Source organism: Amyelois transitella, chromosome 9, assembly GCF_032362555.1.
Source record: "Amyelois transitella isolate CPQ chromosome 9, ilAmyTran1.1, whole genome shotgun sequence".
In the NCBI taxonomy this organism is placed as follows: Eukaryota; Metazoa; Arthropoda; class Insecta; order Lepidoptera; family Pyralidae; genus Amyelois; species Amyelois transitella.
In genome coordinates, this window is record NC_083512.1 from 8,766,378 (window position 1) to 8,792,174 (window position 25,797).

Here is a 25,797-nt window from a genome sequence, read left to right on the forward strand (position 1 = left end):
AAAGTTACTGAATAAAAGCGCTGAAACATTGAATATCATCAGGACCTGTTTCAAAATAAAAGACTTACAATTTAAGCTACAATAACCACGGTCTTACACCACAATTAAAATTAAAAGAAGTAGCAGGATAAGTTTTAAAATAACTCATACCTACCTATTTTCTTCCAGATAAGAATGTAAAGAGCAAAATGTCGCCGGCAGGAGATAAAGCCTAGTGATTCGCGATCAAAATTAATCTCATTTCGTTAGTCAAATTTATACTGGGCCATAATGCGGTGCTGCATCTTATTACTGACTGCTTGCTTTGCAGGTAAGTGAAAATACCTTATTACCTAATGCACTCGTAGTTAGTGCAGAAAACACGTACATTCAACAGGCAATTGCTTGCTCTCTGGAGAGGAGCCTACTCGATTTAAAATTAATGCGAACTCAGAAATCTGGTCAGATTTAAATGACTGATTACTGAATACTTAAATCATTTTCAGCAATTTTTATTTTTTTACCTATAAACTTACGTGCTGTTGTGGTGCAAATGTTAATTAAGTTATAATAGTTACCTTTTAAATACGTAACGAGTAAATAAGAGGAAATATGAACAAATGAAAAGATGAATGGTAATAAGCTGAGTTGGTACGGACACATCATATGAAAAGAGGAAGTTCATGTTACTAAATGAGCTTTAAATAAGGAAGGTTTAAGTAATATGGGAAGGCCAAGAAAGAGATAAATGGACAGCGTAAAGAATAGTATGAGTATAAAGGGAGTGACCAGTAAGATGTCAAGTGACAAAAGTAATTGGAAAAAACTATTTTTTACGTAAAAAGCGGAAACAAAGAAGAAGTTACCTATTAAGTATAAAGTTTATCCTTTTAATAGTTATTTTATTATTATACACACTTGAAGTGTATTTTATAATCAAATATTATTTAAACTCGTAAAATCTGTTGACAGTACAGTATTACAAATCTTAATTAATAAAACAGGACACTGACAGACCCATTGACTGACATGTCAACGTACATGGGTATAGGTTTAAAAATTAAGCATCATCTACATGCCAAATTTGTAATGCATTATGTGGTTTAGAGGGGATCTCAGGCGTACGCTAGTATATAAGTATTTTGTTCATTTCCAGTTATCGGATGAATATTTCGCTCCAAAAATACAACATATTCAAAACATGAGTAATTTAACTGTTTTTACCACCATATCCATCAATTTGTTAAACAAAGCTGGGCTTTTGGGTCACTTCCGATTCCCGACGGCGGCGGCGTGAGCGCGGCGCTTCTACTTCCCGATTCTAAAATAAACCTGTCAGGAAAAGTGGGAAATGTGCACTTCGCCTGTCTTTGTAACATATAAACATACATACAATCTCGGCTATATGCTTAGCGAGGTAGACAGAGTCATCAGTCTTGAAAATACTGAAATGCCACGTTCAGCTTTTTTGCTTAATAATGGAATCGAAATTCAAATAGTGGCAGGTTACTAACCCATCGCCTACAAGAAGAATTCGAAGTTTATAGACCATTCCTTTAGTCTCCTTTTGCGACATCCATTCTAAAGATATGAAATGGTCCTATTCTAAAGTGCCGGGTATTACCTACACGAAACGGTATTTTTTCAATAAAGTATTTATCGCAACAAATTTTCGCCTTAGCTTAGCCATATACCCGCGTTAAACATTAATTTTAACTTTAAAATTCCCGTTAACAAGCACCCTTTGTCCTTTTCCAGTATATTTAAACTACATTATTATAATGTCAGACTTTTCCCAGTCAATCAACCGACAAGCAATAAAGGACCTAATTACTAATAAGCGTCTAGCACTTGATTCAAACTTCTTTCAGGTAGCGTTAAAAATGAGGTTCGTCCCACTTTGGGAACTCTTTGAACTGCGATAGCCGGAGGCTGAAAAGCCCGGTGACGCTGCAAGCAGCAACAAAGATAGGTTTTAAAAAAAATATTAAGTTAAGTTAAAATATAATTTCACTAACTCTCGCCCGAGTCAACGCAGAAATACCCGTTATTCCCATTCCTACAACATATGCCAAAATGCATTGAGTAGGGTAGTGATAACATTTCATCTCGGAAAAAGAATATTTCTAAGTACGCGAGCAAAGCCGAGGAATTAGAGTGCTGAAATAAAAAATATATAATTTAAAAAGACCATATAATAAGAATTGGCATTCCAAAATTAGACAATGCTACGACAATTAACCTTTACGACCTAAGACCAGTCTATGAGTCTACGAGTCTACGAATTCACTACGACGATTTTTAATAACGTTAATATCAACGTACTCACATATATTTAAAATTTATTTTAACAACGTTTGTACTTTCCCTTACGTTCGCAAATTATCTTATCCATAAAAGTCACAATCAGAATGTTTCTTACTACCACATAAAATACTCGTAGTTGATCACTATGCTAGCGGCCGATATAATTTTATTCAGTAAAAAATAAGAAGAAATAGTTTAATCCTACATCCGTTAAGGTTCCCATCATACAGCCTACGGGTGCGAGAAGTGCATCCTAGGGATTAAAAAGAGATAGCGAAGGGATCCTGTGGGCTCGATGGGTGCGAGCGTGAGAAATATGGGATGGCGATATTCCTTGGTAATCAGGATAACAGGAGTTGCAAGGAGTTTCTGAGCCGATAATACCTCCATTCGCTGAGAAGGGCTGAAGAGAAGGGTGTGTATCGTTTTGTCTCTTTCTTACCGTGCGCACCTAATTCATCCTTGTTTTTTTTTTCATTCATTGCGAGTCCTTACGCAAAGGTTGCGATTGTAACTTTCGAGCTTTCGACTATTAAACGAAGTCGAGGTAGAAATGCAGATCCAGACATTAATTTCATTCTAGTCAAAATTCATAGGTTCGATTCAATAAATGAAAACATTACCTACTTATAATTAAAGATGGTTCCGAAGTTCGTATCTCGTAAAAAAAATAAACCTTGTAAAGAAATAAAGTCGTGATTATGTATGTAACATATATATGTAGTTAATAATGCAAAGATCGAAGAAAATCAATGTTTTCGTTACAGTGACATAACCTTACTCAGCCTTAGGTTATGAGCCTTTGTAAATAAGTATATATTGTCGAAGGTCGGGTAATAAAAAACCTAAGAATGGGATAAATTCTTTCCACAAAGGTCAGTCATAAAATCTATAATGTCATCTTTAGCACGGTCATCCAGCTTGTAATACCTGCTTTAATGCCTATAATGATTGGAAAAAGCCAGCGATTTCAGTTTATTGTAGGCGTAAAGATGGCGTAAAGCAAGTCATAACGCACGGGCGCTAGGCGCGGCGGGCGGGCGCTCCCATGACATTTATCCGTAGCCCATAAAAAGAAATATCTACCAGGGTAGCATCACCGAGGAAGGCTTAGTCCGTAAAGGCCTCGCCGCACCCTCGCCGTTCCGCTCCAATCACGTCCCACTAACCTGTTTCAAAGCATCAACTCTGTAAATAGGTTTGCATTGTTTCAGCGAGTGTTGCAGTTATCGATGCTTTTCGTAAATTTGCCTACAGTTAGGTATCTTTCGATTTCTTTTTCTTATTTACCCATAGTTAATAAAAGCAGTTCTTGTATAGACAGGCCGATTAATTTGAAGAAATAAATACTAAGTGTAATTAATACTAAGCTTTATAGGGCTATGGAAACATTAGTTGAACCTTTGAAGTTTCACTATCAAAATATACAGGGATAAATCTTAATGCTAAACTTTAATCGACAAACTGGAATCATAACTACCTATCTGGCTTTTTCTAGGTAGTTAAAATCGAGATACTATATTAGTCCTTCATATATTATTTCGATTTCTTCGAGTATGTTCAGCCGTTCCGCCCTCATCAGCTAACTTATAGAAGAGTCCATAAATTATTTCGTTTCTATGGTTATGCTCCTAAGGTCGGGGTCCGCTCGCAAGTTGTGAGTCACAACATTTTTCACTATGTTTTCGGCGTCCTTATCTGACTTTTGCATTCAGATAAAAATAGCAAACGAGGTCAAACCGCAGCCCAGGGTGCGTGTCGGAGACGAGGGCCGCGGGCGCGGGTGATAAATGACCCTATTGTCTTTATTAGCGAAGGGTTACGCCGGCCCAAATTACAACTCAGCATTTATTTATATAATTCATCAACTAAATCAGAGGCCATGACAGATACATCGATATATTTTGTTTTTGTTGTGACATTTGAGAAACAATAGCTTTGTCTCAATCATTTTAAGTGGGTACCATCTTTGTATCATAACCACTGTAGCATCGTTACCCCCTTACCCTTTTTGTGAACATTGTATAAGTTACAACATTGTTTTAGACATTTCGAGTCTTAAATGTCTAATAAATAAAGCAATTTTATTAATTTTATTTAAATTATATTCAAGAGTTATATTTATTGTTTTATTGTACATTCAACAACAAAGAAATAAGTCATCTTGTTCATACAAACCAAAACCATATGGAGTCAAGCATGCCGTTTACTGTACATAGGCGCAGACATTATGATGTTACGAAAAATACTTATACTAAACATATGCTTTATTGGAAGCTAACATGCCATCGCCGCACCATAGCCACTCCCTGACTATTATGCACACAAAGTACCAATACAATATGTATCTTATTAGAAGAGGTAAAAATAATATATATGAAAATAGATATGACATGAAAAATGCCACAGCAAAGACTAGAGTACCGTGTGGTTTCCGGCTTTTTGGAATAAAACCACTCCATATCTTTTCAATGGATCTCGTTAAAAGACTAAGGGATAGGCTGATAAACTTGGGATTCCTCTTGTAGCCGATGGGCTAGCCTGTCATTTTGAATCTCAATCATCATTAAGCCATACAACTGAACGTGGCCTTTCAATCTTTTCAAGACTGTTGGCTCTGTCTTCCCCGCAAGGAATATAGACATGAATATATGTATGTAGGTAAAAACTAGAATAATCTGCTATAGAAAAGGGAAAAACTTGACAGAGGTCGACTAAATGCATGGGTCTTTACCGTCTTTATTAGTGGTCTGTCCAGTTTTGTGAACACTTGACTATATCGATAAAAAGTAGGGGAAAGTTTTTCGACAAAAAACTACCTAAAAGTAATTAACCCGAAATAAGATATCACCTATAAAAGAATAGGAATGAGTATGAGTATGAATATGACTTTTAAAAAGAAACTCACGAAAAATAATTAATATATAAGGAATATTTTCCATCCAACATTAAAAACAATGGAATCACTGCTGACTGCAATGTGCGTAGGAAGCGCCCTTTTAGCACCGTAAAATATTTGTAGGTACTCTGTTGACTTGTTTGCCCTTGTTGGGCGTGTGCCGATGCCCGAATTAGTTTTTATTTGTATCATCGCTCCGATACAGTTTACAACTTAATGTTGGCAGTTTAGTGCCATCCATTTACATTTATTATTTTATGTAGCCTCCCGTCTTTTCTTTCGAGTATTTTCGAGTTTGCCAGATCTCTTCCTCGAAATATATGAAGACAATTATATGTATGACATATCCTTCCGGTGCCTTTACCAGCTCCTCTTTGGAGTGAAGCCCGGGGAGCGTCTTTCGACCATGGATCCTGGATGAACCTTTGCCCCCACGCACTTTATGTATGTATGAAAGTGAGTATTTAATTAAAATAGAAATACTTAGGTATGTTTACAATTCTGTTAATGGCTAAGAAGGAAACACTGGTGACGACATGGATGAATTGAATTTCAATTTAACGTGCAAAATGCATTTTACAATTACTCACCTATATGCATGTAATAATCCTCCTATCATATAATCAACGTTATCCTTAAAACATAACTGTTTTAAAACTGTAACTAAGTGCAGTCTAACAAAGTCACTAAGTGTCACGAGGTGTGTGAGGTCACTGCAAGACACTTCTCTAATAGCTTGACAGTACTCACCTAATGGTGCAGTTTACTTTAACGGGCGTCTAGGGTGTGATGTATTCAAGTATATACCTAGTAGACTGACATGTGAAAAGAAACCTAAATTGATGTTGGTAAAGATGATAATACATTACAATGGTCTCACAAACCGAAGACGTTGCTAAGACTAATTTACAATTAATTATCATGCTCTTATTTATAACATTTTCGACATTTTTACTGGTTGCTAGGAAAAATAGTCATAAGCGGTCATGACAATGTAAATCTGCCTTTAAGATGTTAAATTTGCAATCAAAAAGACTATCATCCCAAACGTTACAGCACGCATCGAGCTCAGCGCGCAAGCGATTGTCGACTGGGGAACATTTACAGAGTGCAACGCCACTAGGTGAATGCACTCTCGTTGCATCGCCACTTCCACCGTTATCTGCGCGCCTGGTACCGTGGCCGCGCAACACGGCCCACCGCGCCGACCACTTGGCAACCAGACAGACAAACAAACACGACCGTGGCATACCAACTGACCGCTACCTACACTGGCCGCTGTGAAACTCGGACAACACTATTTTTGATACTAAAATATATTTTACGCAGTATCAAGCTATTCTCAACTCTGTATCTTCTACAGACTTCACGCGTAGGTAGCTTACAGAAACAAAACTTGAAATTTAATTTGTAAGGTGCATCTAAACTACCACAAAAAAACGATAAATATAAAACTAGATCACATCAAAGCTACATCTCAGCTCAAAGATCTTGATTGCTTAATCTAGAAAGACAGATATCTAGACAGCTTTATTTGTTTCCTTCTTATGATTGAAAAAAAAACGAAAGGAACATAAATTACATCATATTGATACAATTAATGTATAAGGTAGGCGTAATTTTTTTTCACATTTTCAAAAATAATGAAAATAATCTAAGAGCTTTTAAGCAAGTTAGTACAAATAATATGAGTAACAAATATTTTAAATTCCAAAAGAAATACTGAACCTACTTGGGTTATATGCAACCCTAGTGCTACGAATTCAACAAAGATTAACCCTTTCCTCAACGTGACATTTAGACATACCTAAAACTTATAATTTCTTTTACTTTAACTTCGTAACAACATCGGAAGATTCAAAAGCACATAATAATGGTATTTATTATTATCAACCTTTCCTTAGTACGTCTTCGAACCTTATTCATTTCCCTTCTCTTTCTCTCTCAACAGCTTTATCATACTTGAACTGCACAGTACTGCACATTCCTACATGCTATCTCTTTCGCTTCAAGCAACCTTCTCTGATTTATAATACACCAGTAGATGGGCAAAACACCGTTTCCATAACGACACCCACGCGCTCGTTGCACCGCCTATCCCGACTAAAAAAGAAAGGCTAGGGAAGAGCAGCATTAACAATGGAAATCCTTCTAACCTCTGATGCCTTCATGCATCCTTAGTAAAAACAGATTATTAGCTTTCAGGAAGGGAAATGATGCGCAGTCCCAGGCGCATTTTTTTGCTTTCCAACGTTCGAACGAAGTTAAGGGCGTCCTGCTGGCTGGTACAAGCCCTTGCCCTTCGTAAAGTATTCACAGTATACTCACGAAATATGCTGCCCTAATACTTCTTCGATCTAATTACGCATATCATTATGCTTTTTTTGTTGACTCGTGGCTGTGATTTATTGAGAGACATTTGTAAATAAACCTGCCGTTAAGTCTGCGTTCTTTTATAATTTTGGAAGACTTTTAGACGAAGAAATTATAAATCACGAATTTAATAAGATTCGCGATTTATAATTTCATGAATGATTTGAAGTTAAAACCAATTTGCCTTTTACTTATTAATCAGGATAATTGGGTAATAAAGAAAGTGTAGATACCATGTTTGATCTTCTGCTTGATTGGTAAATAATTTCCAGCTGAAAAAAAAATTGCAAAAGTAAATTTTGCTAAATTTGTAGTTTTGTTTGTGAAACCTAGATCGCGCAAGCGCGTGCAACTTTCTCCATGCTTTATGGTCCCGCCCCAAAAGCTACCCCTCTTACGTCGCCATTCACCTGTTTCCGAACCAATATAGCATGGCTATAGCCTTAGATCCGTATTAATGGGGTATCGATTTCTGGTCACGCTATCTTCTCGTAACCCATGCAGCCTTGGTATTTTCCGAACGGCTCGACATTATCGCCAATCGCCGATACATTTCCAATAACAGAGGATATCGACAATCTGTGGGAGGCGTGGTACACCCTTATCATAATTTTTATCTTCATGCAATTTGTGAAGATTTTTATGAACTGATGAGAAATTAATTAAACAATGACTTTGGTAAATCAGGTTAAATTAGGTACTTCTATTTTACGTTTTATTTTTACATTATCTTCTTTCGAATTTATTAAGAGAGGCAAAATATAATCCGTTGATTGGATGTTAGCCAATATGTTTAGAAAAATTTACCAATTTGAAAGTTTTTTTTTTCAATGTAAGAAAGGTCACTCATTTCCTGTTCCTGTCTGAAAAGATGTGCCTGGAGTATCTTGGTATTGATTTTAGACCCAAACGCCACCGCCCCAGATTGCTGCTATCCTGGCATCCGCTGAAAGTATTTCCGGTATTCAGTCTATATCCGGCTTCCGGATAACCTGTTCGCTTTACTTACTTAACCGGTGTTGTAATGTTATCCAATTAAGGGGATGCTATGAAATTAATCTATAACAACAGAATAATATAGAATTTACTTGGTAATTTCATAATTACATAACGAACGTTGTAAATAATTTGTTCTTATTCAAACTGTATTTTAAAATAGCGTTTTGGTAATGACTTTCTTTTACAATATTTTTAACTTTAAACTTGTAGAAAATAAATAAAAGTCTATAGTTAACTAATGTTATAATTTACTCCCTAAAGCTCTTTTCACCCTGGTGGTATTTTTTAACAATAAAAAAACAGAAAAAACTTCTAAATAAAAATTTTAAGGATGAAAAAATATTAAAAGTACCTAATTAGCATAGCACGTTCGGATATTTTTTTTACATCCTTGACGGCTGCCAACTCGGATGAAAAATGAGCGGATTTTGTACTTATTGTACAAAAGAGAGTAAATATATTTTCGTTGCTTTAAATTTTATACTAAATCCAAATATTTCTAAAAATATAGAAACATTTCCGGCCAGTCGGGGTTGGACGAATTTGTTCCTCCCACATCGAGGCGCCGCCGCCGCGCCGCCGCCGCCGCACCTTCCGACGGGCGGCTGCGGCCGGGAGGCGGACCCACCGCAACACCTCGCGCGACTGTACTAGGATCTCATAACTCCTCAGGCGATCGAATGTACTTTGGAAATCGGAGATTTGTAGGGAACTAGTGGGAACGCGACCTACCCTGACTTTGCTCGGGTAATACAATATATTCTGATCTGGCAGCAGAATCCATAATATCTTCATACTTACCAATCACAAAATTTAGCATATAAGTGTACTGAGGACATAGAGCTTACCTACTTCCCCTCTCCTGAAAAAAGCACTGTACTTGAGAAATTACTGATAAACAACACCTCGGTGGCGCCGCGAGATAAAGCTAATAGAAAACGGGCGGAAAGATATACTTAATCATTTAATACGTATCTTAGTGTTCTCTTTCTCTCGTCTTTATATTTGACATTATGATTTGTTAGTTTCGTCATTTTATTCATAATAATAGTAAATTAGGCTTTTCCTTCTGCGTCACATTTTCAAATCCTCATTTAATTTAATCATTTAAGATACAAATATATCACAAACAATCTTACAAAGTAAACAAAGCCAATAGTCACAAGATTCGCTAAATGGCTTTAATGATTAACAGCCCATCGTCATAATTAAATCCCAAATTTTATGAATGTATTGAAATGTTTAAGTATATAAATAGTCTCTAAGTACCTATACTAAAACCTATCAATGGGCTCAACTCAATGTGCTTATGTTGAGAAGGTAACTTTGCTTACTACACAACTTTTTTTCTGGTTTCTGTGCATGCCCTACATATGCTATGCTATATAAGTTGTACTTACTAATTACACTTAAATAAAAATGAAAATAAGAAAAAATAAATAAAAAAGTCGTTTTTCCGCCAGCTAAGATAGATGCAAAACGGTTACCATTGTACTTATTTTATAGCAAAGTAAAAGTAAGTAAGTAAACAGAGTACCTACTTAGGTGTAATTTTCTCTGAGCGAGACAATGTCTTATTTATAAAAATCGTTTAATAGAGAGAAAAACAAACAATACAACAAGATTAACTTCTTACAATACAATTATTTGAATTTTTAACAGGCCTTTATTAACGGTAGGTAGGTATTTTTAGAAGGGCCTGACAGAGACAGGACTCCCGCCGCTGAACAAGTGCGTAGCTTCTTACGCAAGGTACTCTTATCTGATTGGCTGAGAAAACCACGCCCAGTGCGTAGCCAAACCTTGAATTTCGACAGGCCCTTAGATAGCCCTTCTAAACCTCCTCGGCTTCTTTGGTTTCCTAGTAATCTGTGTTATATTATAAATAATTTAAAGGGCTCTTCAATAATATTATTGATAACAAACAACCGAATATTATTGTAATGCGTGATTCGCATCCCTAGCCCTACGTAGAAAATACCACTTGTTAAAAACGCCGAAATATACCTTTTTAAAAATTAAATGATCAAAATACAGAAGAGACAACACAATAATTTATTCGTAGGTTGGAATCTAATTAACAGTAATTAAAAATTCTAATGAAAAGATAAGCAAAAGGGGCTTAGTGAAGGTGTAAATGACAGAAGGGATTTCTTGGAGCAAGAAATAATGGGCATGTCACTCCCAATGACTTTGTGTACCAGGAAGACATAATATTCGAAGAAGTCGAGTAAGAAAGGGCTCTTTCGTTTACATACTTTTTTATTTGTATTATGGGCTCTCACTATGGACATGGGCGTACTTTTTTGTGCAATTTTAAATCTACACGCCTTTTTTATATTAAAATACCTAAATTTTTATGCATATTTTACGTCTTTTTTCACACGGACGGGGTGTGCCATCAGACAGCCTGTAAATGGGATAAATCTTTGGGCCATAGCCTGAAGAAAAGTTTTTTATAATAATAAAAATGTAAGGTAGATGTGTAATCTAGTTAAAATATGCGTGCTGATTAAAATCAGATTCCATGCACATTTGTTCATAATAGGTGTTTTTGTACAAATTCTACGATAGGTAATAAATAAATCAAAATTTACTTATTATCGTATTCATTAGATAAATATGTGATAAAAATGATTACAATATTATCTTTTTAATGCAATTTACAGAAAAAAATAGTTCTATGTATGTGCATATATTAAGTATGCAAAAAAATCTTAAATCGACTTTAATAACAACACCTAACTGCAAATTACAATATGGGTAACTGGAATCAAAAGTTAACTTGAAACAACACAAGATGCCGTTATTATTAGGCCTGTATTTAAATTATTTTTCCTTTAAAAAGCAGCTTTAATTTGAGTTAAATAAACTTAACATTTCAAAAGAAACTGCCGGTAAGTACGACACAATACTCAAGTAACGGCACAACAAAGATGGCCTCACTTGAATCACAACTACCAGGCACACATAGCAGCGCAGGATACTGTTCATATTTTTTTGAATAAATCAGCATTTTTACAGACTTAAAATTTAATTTTGCAGTAGTAACTACTTATCTTAACAACGCAATGCAACGATTAGTTTATCTACCTGATATTTGTATGGGGAATTTAATTAGGGTCAGGTCTTGATTTATTAACACAAAATAAAACGGAGTTAATATATATTCGCTATTATATATTCGCTGAAAACCTATTTTACCTATTGTACTATGTAAGTAAGTACCGTTAGTAGTAGTTACCTATGTAAGTAAGTTCGTTTAAATCTTTTTAGCGTATTTAGTTTGATACCGAATTCAAAAATCAGCCTATTTTATTATGAAATTTATTACAAAATAATATATAGGTAATCGTACTGTAAAACGTCAAAATGTAAAACAAATCAAATGTAACCATCGGGTTACATATACGTTACTATTTTTATTATACTTTTTACAGCAATTTATATATTATAATTAAAAAAAAAAACAAAGAGCCGACCTGAATATATACCTTTAAAGTGAGAATAAAACAAATTCCTCGGAATAATTGAAAATGTTAAGAAAAAAAATTTATCAAATTGTAATCTAATAACATTTATGTACACTACTTATTTTCGCAACTTCGTAGCACTTTGCTACGAAGTTCAAGATTCGCGTAACCCGCTACGATGCTACGAAGACCTACGAACACTTCCGCCTTAGTACTTACTACCTCGTAACGTTTCTTTCTATTAACAATTAAACTGTATTGCATAATTGTAAATCAAAAACTGACGGATAAAATCTTGAAAAAATAAAATTGTTGTAGTTGCTTATTGTATCGTTTGTAAGTAGTAACAAAATGAAGTTTTGAATGATTTGGGTCTTCTGTCGTAAATAAGTAAAAATAGATTGTTGTAAGTTCAATTTCCTTATTTGCAGATTTCTGTCTGCTTGTAATGCGATATCACTTATTATGTAATATTAAATATAGTAATAATGGTAATATTTCAGATCTATAATAAGTCCTATTTTAAATTAGGGGCCTACCAGAAGAAATTTCTTTGGAAATAAGTAGTGCTCTTGTACTAAGTTTCTCCTTAGTCTAAGTTTAAGTAATATTTTAGTTCCTTGATATACATTAACAAATAAAATAAATATATAAATAAGTAATTTGTTTTACTTTAAATTAAATGTAACCGCAAAAACAAATGAGTTTCGTTTTACTATCTGCCTTATGTTATAAACGTAACATACGTGTATAAAGTAATTACAAGGTCATGGACAATCATTAAATCAAAGGGATATCATATCATGTTCAACGTCCTACTAACATCCAGTAAATGTGTGCGTTGTGTCTGCATCGTTCAACACACGTACCGCACCCCTGAGTTCACGCAAGGGGAGCCCTCGTCGTACACAAACATATGTGACTCGGGACCTCCCCTTGACCTATGCTCTCCTAGTACATATAGCCCACATGTGCAACCCTTTCCGACACGTGGCCTAACCACACACGCTTTACTTCTCAACATGTGTGTGAACTGTGACATGTCAATTTTAAAATCGACGTGAGGTTAGGTGTGTGTTTAAAAAAGCTTGATAATACTGATACGTTTTTTATTTAAAGAAATAAGGGTACAAGTTTCTAAATTTATTTAAATAGCAATGATAAGTAATTAAGTTAGTAGTTATTAACGAATTAGAAGAAATATGTATGTCGCATCATCTGAATCTGACATTTCTTGTCCATCACACACAAATGCTATGGAGGTACCTTAACTAAACGATCATCAACAAAATAACGTTGATAAATTGATAAATTAAAATCTGTGTCAACGGCCCGCGCCTACACGCTGGGCCGCGCAGTCCACGCCCCATGACGCAGTGACATGCGTCAAAGCCGAACGATGCACCAGAGCCGCAGCGAAACGAAGAGGTGCATTGCCCTTCACCGCCACCCATACCAACGCCCAGTATTGTCAGACCCCGGCAGCTCAATCATCACATTTTCCCCAACTGCATTGTGCATTGCACGACAGAGTAAAAGAAACAGATGCCAGACCAAGGTACGATGGTGTTGTTGTATTTTGTACATCGGTCTCTGTCTTTCACAGAAAGCTGGTAATCTGCAATAAAATTTTACCTCGCCTGCTCTCACAATGTTGCTGTTTCTCTCTTTCACAAATTTAAATAATGTGGTACTTACTAACATTCAATGCACTTGTCCACGCACTTTGTATTATGAATATGACTTTAGTGCGTAAGTTGTTACTCTGTCCTTGTCTGCAATTAAGTACTACTTTGCATTAAATTGAAAAGAACATAAGCCCAATACTTTTTAATTAAATTTTTAGAAAGTTTCAAAATTGATTTATAGAATTCAAACATAAACAATACCTTTTTGAAAATAACTCAAACTAGTGAAATAGAAAAACTTAATAAAAAATCCTTTATTAAAAAATTATAATTTGATAATTAGTACTTACCTACTACCTACAAGTAGCATTTATTACATACCTTCTCATATGCAATAGTTACCTATTACCTAGTTAGAGATTCGTTCACCTCCTGCTGTTGCGTGGCGCCTAGTACCCAGGGAACGCCAGACGCGAACGGGTTACATAAAGGAAAACATTGCTGGCATTCTTCGCGACTTTACTTGCCTTCGTGTTCGTTGGTTGCTACTTTTAGGAGTAACTGAAAAGAGATGTTTGTATTTTTACTACGCTTTTATTTTAAATTAAAATGGCTTTTTCATCGTCCATCTATTTGGTACACCGCAAATGGAAATAATGCTGACATCGAACAAAATGTAAATGATCATCATTTTGTTGGAATACCATAAGGCTTTTCTAGTATTTTTATCACACATAATATATATATATATATATATATATAGGTAGTGTAGGCACACAATGAAATAGTATGCAAGGCAAGCGAAGACGTCCAGGAAAAACAAAACCCAAACCAAATTAAACCCCAAGTAGTACAAATAGAGGGTAAATTATATTTTATTTGCTGTTAATACAAAACAAAATATTACTTTCCCATTGTATCTCTTCTCGCGGAAATGGCAGTTTTTCCAAGGCCTATGAAGACCCGCTCTCCTTTCGTTTCATGGGGTCCTAGTGACAACTGACGTCACCCGACACAAGCGCCACACTTATTCCTCTTATTTATTTGCACAAACAACACATCATCCTTCATATCTCTTCCATGAATCAATTCTGTTTAGGGATCTAGATTAAATTTGAAACACGACGTCATCATCAATTTCTTTGTAGTTTTTCTCATGTCTGGGGGACATGACTCCGCGATCTATACTCGTATCAGTCACCACACCAGCCTCTCGTGATGTTGCTTGCAGGAACGTTTTTGTATGACCTGCACTGTATCAGCCATTGGTATCAGCGCCGTGCTGTAACGGGGAATAGGAATTGTAGTTGTAAGAGTTGGTTTTATGAGGTCATTTAGGAATCTTTGTAATTAAGAGGACAGTCGCTAACTTTTCCTACATTTTTAAATATATCAGATCAAGTGAACAAGTTTAATAATTGGTAAGTATACATATAGGTTTAAAAGCATGTAGGTAAGTACTTCCGTACTACCAAATAAGTACAAAATAACAGTTTCATGAAAATTGCATTTAATTAACCTTGCAATTTTGTTATTTATTACTCAGACTCCGATTCCTATCTGGGTGGGTCATCGAAAACGCAAAAAAATACTTAAGTTCGCTAAAAGTCGTAAGTACCTACTTACTTTTATATTGAGTTATTTCTCTTTCGAAAGCTTCTTATTTTATTTTCTTATCTTTGCTCAATATTACCACATTTGCTGACTACCCTTTTATCTGGTATAATACTGTATGTAATTATAATTTTATGTACCTATTCATTTAAAAGTTATATGGTCAAAACCTCCAAATTCTTTACATAACATTTCTCTTCAATGTGTTTTCGATCATCTGTGGTTCATAAAGGTGTAGCTGTTTCCGAGTACCCGGTATCCACTTTAATAGATATCGGGATAAAGCTACATGCATTCTAACGTAAAATTATGCCTGCCTTAAATTCTGCGCAATGCCCACGCCTAAAAAATCCCTGGGAATAGGCAGTTCCTTCTCCTAACTCAAAATAGCAGGTATTCTTCTTAATAATTAATCCTTTTGTAAGGTCCTTGTTCATCTATATCGCAAACGATTGCCCTACAAGCCCTACACTGACAATCCGAGTTGTGTGTTTGTCTGTCCTCCGTCCCTTTCCCACACAAGGATCACCCACACTCCCGCTGTAGGACTGCATTGTCCGCCATTACAATGTTACCCCCACATTTATCGTGTCCTCTCGAAAACCGTATCTCCACACGACCCATATATTCCTGGTAGAAAAAGGGGGCAAACCATTGTTCTCACGCACACGCACTTTTTTTTTAATTTTCTGGAGCACTTTCACTTTGTATTTTGTATTTGGATTTTGTTATTTATATAAAAAAATCTTACTGTATAGTCATATTAGTGCAATTTCGAGCTTATTGATCCTGCGTATTGTATGAATGGAAGTACACCCGTGGCAATATAAAAGCGTGTCGTAAGGCGATGTAAAATGTAACCCTCTGTGGTTCATGTTCTCCTAACAGAGAGGTTTCGAAAGTTACAAGTTATTCAAGTCTGCTCCAAGGGACTGTTTTGGTCCTTGTTGCTCATTTATGATCTCTTTCTTTCATGTAATTTGTGTTCAAAGTTCAGCCCTAAACTTTTGAATAAACCCAAATAATATTGGTGAACCGTGGAAAGCTTATACATGTTTTGCCATCATTGTAGGAAATATACCTTTTAATATCGATGTGTGTAGTTATAATATCGTCATGTAAACTACGCGATTGCAACAGAAAATTGTTGGAACAACTTTGTTTTGCAATAAACGATTAAATAAAATTTATTTCTCTTGAGGATTTTTTTTTATTTATGGTAAATTTATAATTTTTTGACGTAAATATTGCTTGTATTTAATTAAGTTAATTTTTAACAAATTAAAAAAATAATTAAGTAATTATTTTTTTTTATAAAAATGTTCATATGTATCTTATAACAAGGAATAAAGAAATTTTTATTTCTTTTTACAAAGTTGATTTAAAAAAAACTTAACAAAAGAAAAATTAAACGTATTCAACAACTTCATTGACTCTACATTTTGGAAAAGAAAATAACGAGAAAATTAAACTCGTTGGCATTTTTTGGTTCAGTGCTCAACATCACGCACTGATTACTTTGATTGTAATTTATTTTAGTTCTGTCATTTGAACATTACCTATTCTAAACAAAAAAAAAATATTTTAACTTATTCCACAACTTATTGACTTTCATTTTGGAAAATAAAATTACTGCTTCTTCTTCCTTCCCTTGTCCTACAAAACAAAATAACAAGTTCAGTGTTTGTTTTACATGCTATATTATCTTGTTCAAATGATAATTGAAATGTGAAAACTCAAGTAATATTTCACATTACAAGCAAAAGTAACGTCTGCCAAGCAAGACTTTCTTCATTATATGGAATATTTATATTAGGTATCTGCATACAAACGCACACAAGCGAACTGCATCGTATCTGTGACGCGGTTTGCATAGAGGTGACCGAGTGAACGGCCGCGGGTGCATTGTCGGTCGGCCTGTATTCGATGTTGTTATCCTTGAGTATCCTTGCGAGGACTATACGTCACGACGCGCCTCTTTCATCGTTATGATGCCTTGGTGGTTCGCAGGATATTTTGTCCCTTTGGGAATACGCGGTATTCTTAAAGGACGATGACAATTTGATTCTCCAATGCGATTGATTGGTTGGTTTTAAACTTTGTTCTTACTTAGTTCATACATTTGTATGTAACCGAGAGCAAACCATGTGCAGTTAAATTTCATGGCTATGCTTTTAGATTTGTTTTTTTTTTCCTTTTAATGAATGATATTTGTTACAAATTGATTTGTGTTTTTTTAAATAGGGTAACATTACTATCAAATTTATTTAGGAGTAGACTTTAATTAATTGGCATTAGGTCCTAGGAAATCTCTGAACTAGCGAAATCAAGGCGGTGATTTTCTTGTGTCCGTCTTTTAATAAAAAATAGGTAGGTTTAAATGATCTTGCTCCTTTAGAATCTCTTTAATATATTTAAAATCTCTCCTTATTTCTGCTACCCCAGTCACGGCCAACGTCATGTCGACCATTTCGGTGTAACAAATTGCTCCGACTTCCCATAATGGCTGTTTTACCACAAACACGAATATAAACAGATCCTTTTATCGTAAAAGGGAAAGGACGAAATGACCTCCTGGATTCCTATGCGACCCTGTTAGTTGTTGACGTCATTTCAATAGAACCCACATCCCTGGGGTACCTCCCGGACGTTGACCTCCATTGTGACTTGCTCATTGGCTATAAACAAGGGTAGGAGTGGATAATCTTGCATGTTTTTTAAATTACTCCTTTAGTTTTTTAGGACGTGCATGAAAAACGATCTGATTCTTATAATCAAAAACATTACCTTTAAAACCCTTATAATATTTACAAATTATTCCCTTTACTTTACATACAAAAAACATAATAAAATTCTATATTCAATCACGCAAAAAGTATAATCCGCCGCCATAAAGTTGGCCGCTAGTCGGCCGCCGGTTATAGACGGTACCTACGCCCTAAAAAACGCACGCATCCGCCCCAGACAGAATGCGGGAGTTAAAGTAGGAGGGTCGCCCATATCCGTCCCTTTCACACTAGAGAGCTTTTGAAGAAAGCTCCGTTGTGGACCTTCGTATTAGTTATGCCATCCTGGTATATTCCCGCGCTGCAAACGCCGCTGTCGCTAGCCGCTTCTCCTTCTGATGAACTGTTTTAGGACTTTGTTTCAAGAAGGAGATGCATAGAATAATCTTTCTCGCTCTACATAGGGAGAAAGGGCATCGGCTTGAGCTCACGCCACGACAGACAATTGTTATCATTATGATAACTGCACGCAGAGCCAAAATTATCACTGGAGCAGTTCGCGCATGCTTGTGTTATGGCCTAACCCTAACTTTTTTTCTAAAGCATTTTTTCTTTGTTAACAAATCAGCAATGGAGCGTAAAACTTGTTTTTCGATTAAAAAGTAAAAGAGCGTTTGGAAAGTAGTAAATTTAGTTTTAGTTTTAAAAGTTTTCACATATTATGTAATTAAGTTAACTCGGCGAGTAAAAAGCTTCCGCTTCTTTCATCTTCGGCATGTCATCAAGTAGGAAATGAAAAAATAGCATCAATTTCTAAAAAGTTATAATTTGTTATTAAAGTAGGTATCTTGTCGGGTATCTATCTCTGAGCCACATTTCCTTTCAATCGGTGCAATTGTTTTTGATTCGATATAACAAAATTATCACTATGGAAATTAGAATTGACTTCAATTTACACAGATAGGTATATTTTTTTACAGTATGTCACGGCATCCGCTTAGCCCAAACGCCGATGCCTTTGCCCACAACAACTACAACGCCACTGCCCCCTCCGATACTGACCGCGGCTCGCACTACGCTGGTCTTTGATGACTTCCCCACACCAAGACCTTCTATGTGCACCGATGGGACCAGTAAAGAAAGTCCCCTGGGCAGACTACGTAGCGCCATGAGGAATAAGAGCTACACCCAAATGAACGTATTTTTCGACGCCATTATTATATTTTTCAGTGACGAACATTTGGTGAGTTTTTTTACAGGTTTTCATTGTTTAAAAATATTTGCACCCCATTTGCTCAATAATTCAAGTTATTTTTTTTACATTAAATCTTTAGGTTATTTTTAAGATTGAATCCTACTTGTAATTTTAAATTATTTGGATTGAACACTTACATACCTACATATAATAATGTCTTTATGCCTTACGGGATATTCTTGGAAAGACTGAAAGGCAACGTTCAGCTTTATGGCTTAATGATGGAATCGAGATTCAATATAAATTGATGATAGTTTAAATTATACCTCAATATAGGTATTTAGTCAGCCATATTAACATTTTGGGTTAGGGCTCGGTAAGGGTGACAAAAATGGCTTCTTGAATCAAAATTATACAACTAGTTAATATGTATTACCTATCAAAAGTGAAAATATGCAGACTCTGTGTATTCCATTAGATAACTAAAATAAAAAAAACTTTAATACTATCCTAACTCAGAGTGAAGAGCCGTCAAAAGAAGAGCGACGTCTGGAGTACTTCTCCCGATGGGATGGCCCCGGCACCGGGGTGGTGATGGGAGACGGCGGGGCTGCGCTGTGGGTGGCCAGCGGGGACGTGCGGCGGGCCAGGGCTTCGGTCTCGTGCGCCTGGGAAGTCATTGATGCGGATAATCTGAGCCAGCCTATTATACCTGAATGGATTGCGGTGAGACAGATATTTATACTTTCATTTGTTTTCTAGGTAGATAATCATTATTCTACTTATATACGTTGTAAGTTACTTACTTTTATTAAACCAGTGCATTTAATTTTTTTTTTCGATGTACAGATTCCCATGCTTGTAATCCACTATTGTGCTTTTAATTAAAGTGTATTGATAGCCTGCAAGCAAAAGAACTCTCCCACTCTTCTTATTTATGTAAACTTTTTCAATTTGTTGTAAACTAGACCATACAATTTCAGACATTATTATAAATAATTTCTTCTCAGTGTCCACGAGTAGATTTCAGTAACTGGTGGATATAAAAACTTGTTTTCTCGATGTCCACTAATGGTGGACAAAAAGTGGGGGACATCGGGAATAAACGGAATTCAGGCCTCAGTTTTAGCTATTTCGTTCGAGTTGTAAATTCCACTGCGGGTTTACGATATTTCTCAATTTTTTTTTTTTATTATTTAGATTATCTTTTACTTTGCCATTTATGTGAAACTTGGTTCAAAAGTCATTTTAAAAAATTCGCAGTATATTGTCACAAGTTTCTATCCTACCTACATCATGCATACTTAGTTTCCATCATTTTCAGGACAAGATAGGTCGTTCAGGGCGCATAGGAGCAGATGCTCGCCTTACCTCCGTGAACGAGTGGCAACTACTTTCCACCAACCTGCAACAAATGGGCCTCACACTTATCCCCACACCTACGCTTCTAGACCAGCTGTGGAATGAAGAGATAGACCCCGACTTACGCAGGCCGGACTTCTCCAAAATCGTAGCTAACCTGCATGTCATGGAATATACTGGTAAGTTTCTAATGTCACGGAGGTATGAGAGATAAGGTACCAAATATCGACCTAATGAATGAATCCGCTGAAGTGAAGCTAAATTTAAATTCAGACTACATCTGAATTCCATATTAATTATTGTGGGAATTTACCTACAAAGAATATGTGAAACGCATAATATTTACATTATTGCACGATTCTAATCAATAATACTGAACTTGATTCATATTAAAGTAACTCATTGGACATTGTTATTGTTGTCACAAGGTTTAACATGGAGAGAGAAAATAACAAAAGTTCGCGATGAGCTGCAAACGGTAGGCGCTGATGCCATGGTTGTCACCGCTTTGGACGAAGTCGCGTGGCTGCTCAACGTTCGCGGCAGGGACCTACCGTACTCCCCGCTCTTGAAGGCGTTCGTGGTTATCAGCACCAAGGAAGTCAGGGTTTACGCGCCCCCAGGGAAGTTGTCCATGCCTGTTCGGGAAGCGTTGGCGGTTTATAACTGTTTTACAAATAACTGTACAAGGTTTGTTTGCCTTTTTTATTACCTAAGAAAGTTCTGTAAGGCCTGCAATTTTCTTACCATACTTTTTACAAAACTCAACTTGTATCCACGCGTGTTTCTTTTGCACCCGCAGCCATTACGCTTCATGGCCTGTTTGCGCATTCGCTTTCCTACGTTCTAATAAATGGTGAACTTGCTGAAAATTTAAGCCACTTTTATTACTTAGAAAATGAAAGTAATCCTAAACGACTCTATTAAGATTTTAGTTCTAAACGCATTAAAGCCTTGACAACCATTATGATTGAATTTTGTGTGGTCCCTCTCTAAGGGTGCAAGAATACACCAATATTTACGCCGACCTACGCCGAGCAACTGAGAGCAAGATCCTCATTCCCGCCGCGGGGACTTTCCACCGCGGGGCCTCCGCTGCAATAGCCCAGAGCGTGCCGCAAGCGAAGCGGCTCCAACTGCTGTCTCCCATTATCTACTTGAAGGCGCAGAAGAACGAGGCGGAGAGGAAAGGCATGGCGAAAGCACACCTAAGAGATGCAGTAGCGATGTGCACCGTCTTAAGTTATCTTGAGAAACGAGGGGTGAGTTTTAGTGAGTTCATGTAAATCTAGATAGTATTGATTTCTATGGTTGTAGTTGATTTGCTTAGTGGTTTCATTTTAAGACTTGTCTCAGTTCTTTAGTTAACCCATGTGCTGATCAGGTTCAGTATATAAATATAAAAGCTTTACCGACAAGTTTAAATTGAAGTGACGATGAAATAGGGCCTACCTACCTAGGTATTGGATTATAAAGTTCTATTGAATTTTCTGTTGGAAGTAGCCTATTATAAAAAAGGGTCTATGGCGGAAGATGCTAATTAAATTATATGGCAAAAATACTTTTACACTGGAAAATAAAATAACGTTATTTATATTTTCAGTCAAGTGGTCAAACTGAGATAACAGTCGCTAAAATGGTGGACATGACGCGAGAGACGCAGGCAGGCTTCGTCAGCGCCGCCATGAAGACGCTCGTGGCTTTTGGCGCCAATGGAGCCGACCCTTACTATGTGGCCACCGTGGCTTCTGCCAAGAGGATCTACACTAACTCTACTTTGGTTATACGCTCTGGGGGACAATATGATGGTGAGATTTAAATTTTCTGAATATGACTTATCTTTCAATTTGAACAATTTTGTTTTTTTTTTTTGCGTTAGAGTGAATCTTATATTTTTTTTAATCTAGCTTAATTATACATTTAACGAGAAATTAATAATCTGAACAAGAAATTGTGGAAAAAAGGCAAATCAAAAACTGACCATAGTACGATCGTTTTTGAAAGCATAAGGCGGGATGTTAATTGCTTTGCCAGATTTTTATTTAGATTTTTCGAATAGTCTATCAAACATTCTATTTAGTCTATTTCCATAGGTAATTATCTTACAAGGATTAAATTTTTCTGTACAGAGGGCACGACCGTGATAACGCGTACGGTCCACTTCGCGAAACACCCAAGCAAAGAGCAGAAGCGCGCATACACGACGGTGCTGCGCTCTGTGGCAGCATTGGCGACTCTACAGTGGCCCTCCGCCCTGCCCGCCGCGCACCTGGACCCGCTGGCTAGGGCTCCGCTGTGGGCCTCCAATCAGGACTATCCGCATCCCACGGGACATGGCGTGGGAGCAGCTTTGAATAGACTTGAAGGTATTGTTTTTTTCTGAGTAGATGCTTTGACAAATAAAAGGTAAAGTTAAACTAATACCTATGGATATAGATTGGTAGCATATCATCTATTTAAGTCTCTTAAGTCTTTACTTATTAAGTTACCCCGAAAAGTAAAGTGTATTCTGTTGAAGAGGATTAAGGAGGCAAGGTTCATCGTTTATATACTAAGTACTACATAAGAATATAGGTGCTAAATGAAGGTACATAGGTACTCTTTTTTTTCTTAATTCTAACTTTGAACTCTGACACCACGAAATTTTCAACTTCACCTTTATTAAAAAGGGTATCCAACTCTGTCAGGGTAGACTTGTAAATAGTCGTCATTGTTTCTCTTTTATGCTCACATCTATTGTTAACTTATGTGTTTAAATCAATCTCATTTGCAGATCCCGTGGTGATAGATTACAGGCAAGATGTGAACCTACACACACTCAGAGAGGGGTACTACATTACTACTGGTAAGTAAAATAAATGTAAAGGACTAACGTCAGGAAGAAGACTATGTTGTTTTAGTAAGGATTTGATCTTATGGAGTGTCGATTTATAGTGACCTGTTCTTTGTTTTTTCTTTCAGAACCGGCGTGGTACGAAGTTGGTAAATTTGGAGTGCGACTTGGCAATGTTCTGGAAGTGATGGCGAAACCTCACGCATACTTCCGCTTCCGGGAGGCCACGCTGGTACCCTTCGAGCCCAATCTCATCGACGAGGCCATGCTCACCGATTATGAGGTAATTATACATCAATTTTTAAAAGGAATTAGGTAATAGGGATTGTTTGTGAATATCGTTGGAGCCGACTAATGAATACGATTCTCTCTCATAATTGCGTGCTTCCAGTGGTACTACTATGTAGATACAAAAGCGTAGAAAAAACCACTTACAATCAATCAGGATGATTAAAAAGAATTATATGATTAAACTAAAATAACTCATTGTGATTGGTACAGCAGCCTTCAATGTTAAAATATTATTTTCTGTTTCAGATAAACTGGTTGAATGACTACAACAGTCGGATAAGAAGCGTGGTGGGTCCGGAACTGAAAGCGCAGGGCCTTCTCGACGTGTTCTATTGGGTTTTCAACAAGACCGTGCCTTACGAACTGCATTCCAAACGCAAGATGGCGCTCCGGAGCGCAGCTGATCCAAATTTGAATGTAGAACTATTGTCTATGCTCGCTATGATCCTAGCTTATCTGTTGGCGTGATTTACTTCAACGTATATTAGAAAATAGATATAAAAACACATTTAAAGGTTTTGAGATGGATTGTCGTTAAATAGGTAGGTATGAGACTTTGTGGAACAAAAATCAAAGCTGCCGTGCTTTTGCCTTTTAACCGTAGAGCTTTTGTAAAAAACATAAACTTATTAAAAATCAACAGAAAAATGGACGCAACATTAGATCGATAAAGAAATAAAAAGTGTTACCTAATATTTATTCACAGGCATTCTGTGATGTAAAATTATAATCATCTATATTATCATACTTTGTAAGAAAGAAGTTATTAACGTATAGATTAGACGATTATGATAATTAAATTATTTATAGGTATTTAACTTATTCATGTCTTAATTAATAATATTGACCTGAGATACAAACAAATATCGCTATCCAAAATGGTGCCTTATTATTTGAATTCACTTTAGTTTCCCATAGCTTTACTTAGAAAAAATAATAAAAGAATTGCCTTTCTTGCAAAAGTAGTAAAATATGTATTTGTAATAAATTAATATTATTGACTAATATCAGTTTGAATTGTAGAAGCGGCAAAAAAATTATGTTGCGAATGTAATTTACTACTTAAATGCAAATTAAATGAGAGTTTCCATATATGTACCTAGTTTAATTAGGTATAGGTAGGTATTTTCAAATGTCAATCTACATATAAAACGTGTATAAATTTAATTTATATTAAATGTTTTGTTACAAATTGACGTTGTTATATTTATATTATATTATAACATATCAAACACCGAGTGCCTTATTAAACTGTAGTCTGTATAAATGCTTACATTTGTTGTTAATATAAAAGTAAATAACTGTAGCCTTAAAATTAAGCTTTTTCGGTTATTTTGTCAAAACAAAGTCTTTAGTATTGAAGTCTATATCGCAATAGTAATTAAGAAAAATATTCCAAAGTTTTCTCTTCGCCTCTTTCAATTTAGTCTTTTTAATTTGTACATATCGTAGTTTGATTATGAATATTACTACTTGTGAAGTGTAAAATTAACAATAAGTAGTTATAGTAGTAACTGTTTTTCATTTCTTGTCTATTTTTGAAAAATATGTCAAAAAATTATTAGAAATAGAAATAATTGATGTCATAAGAATTACTTTAGTCATTAACCCTTTTTTATATTTTTTTTTTAGATTCATATAAATTTTAATATAATATTAATAACCCTTATTTATTCAGAATTGGTGTTGTGAAACATTACTTTTTAAGTGAATGTTCCCATTAGCCTTATGTACTCTAGCATAGCATACCTCAGTTATATTAACACATGTCTTTCATTTTAATTAAGATTTTTACTGACTATAACAGCAATTTATTGTGTAATAAATCTTTGAATAAGTGTTCATAAATGTTCTGAACCTAACTTTCAGACTGAGGATTAATAAATATATGTGCAGTGTGCTTATCGTGACTTAATTTTGCCATTTTTAAGACATAGCAAAAACCAAGTTTTAACGGTAACATATGCACGCGTATCTATAAATTAAGTGTATTGTTGTTTTATTAATGTAGGTTTAGCAATAAACATAATTAAATAACCGTGGCCTTTCCATAATACATATCTACAAATATATAGTTACATTGTGTCATAAAAATATTAACATAAATAAAACTGTTTT

At 35.7% G+C, this 25,797-nt stretch overlaps 1 protein-coding gene across 1 annotated transcript; it reads left to right on the plus strand.

Moving 5' to 3' along the window:
* The first annotated feature begins 249 nt into the window (after nt 1–249).
* Nucleotides 250–25,776, plus strand: LOC106142802 (xaa-Pro aminopeptidase 1). Its single transcript, XM_060945820.1, has 11 exons — nt 250–310; nt 18,979–19,241; nt 19,713–19,919; nt 20,518–20,734; nt 20,984–21,245; nt 21,553–21,817; nt 22,159–22,363; nt 22,685–22,921; nt 23,329–23,400; nt 23,517–23,671; nt 23,926–25,776. The coding sequence occupies exons 1-11, from the start codon at nt 271–273 to the stop codon at nt 24,145–24,147; spliced, it is 2,145 nt and encodes a 714-aa protein (XP_060801803.1). The 5' UTR covers nt 250–270; the 3' UTR covers nt 24,148–25,776.
* The last annotated feature ends 21 nt before the right edge of the window (nt 25,777–25,797 follow it).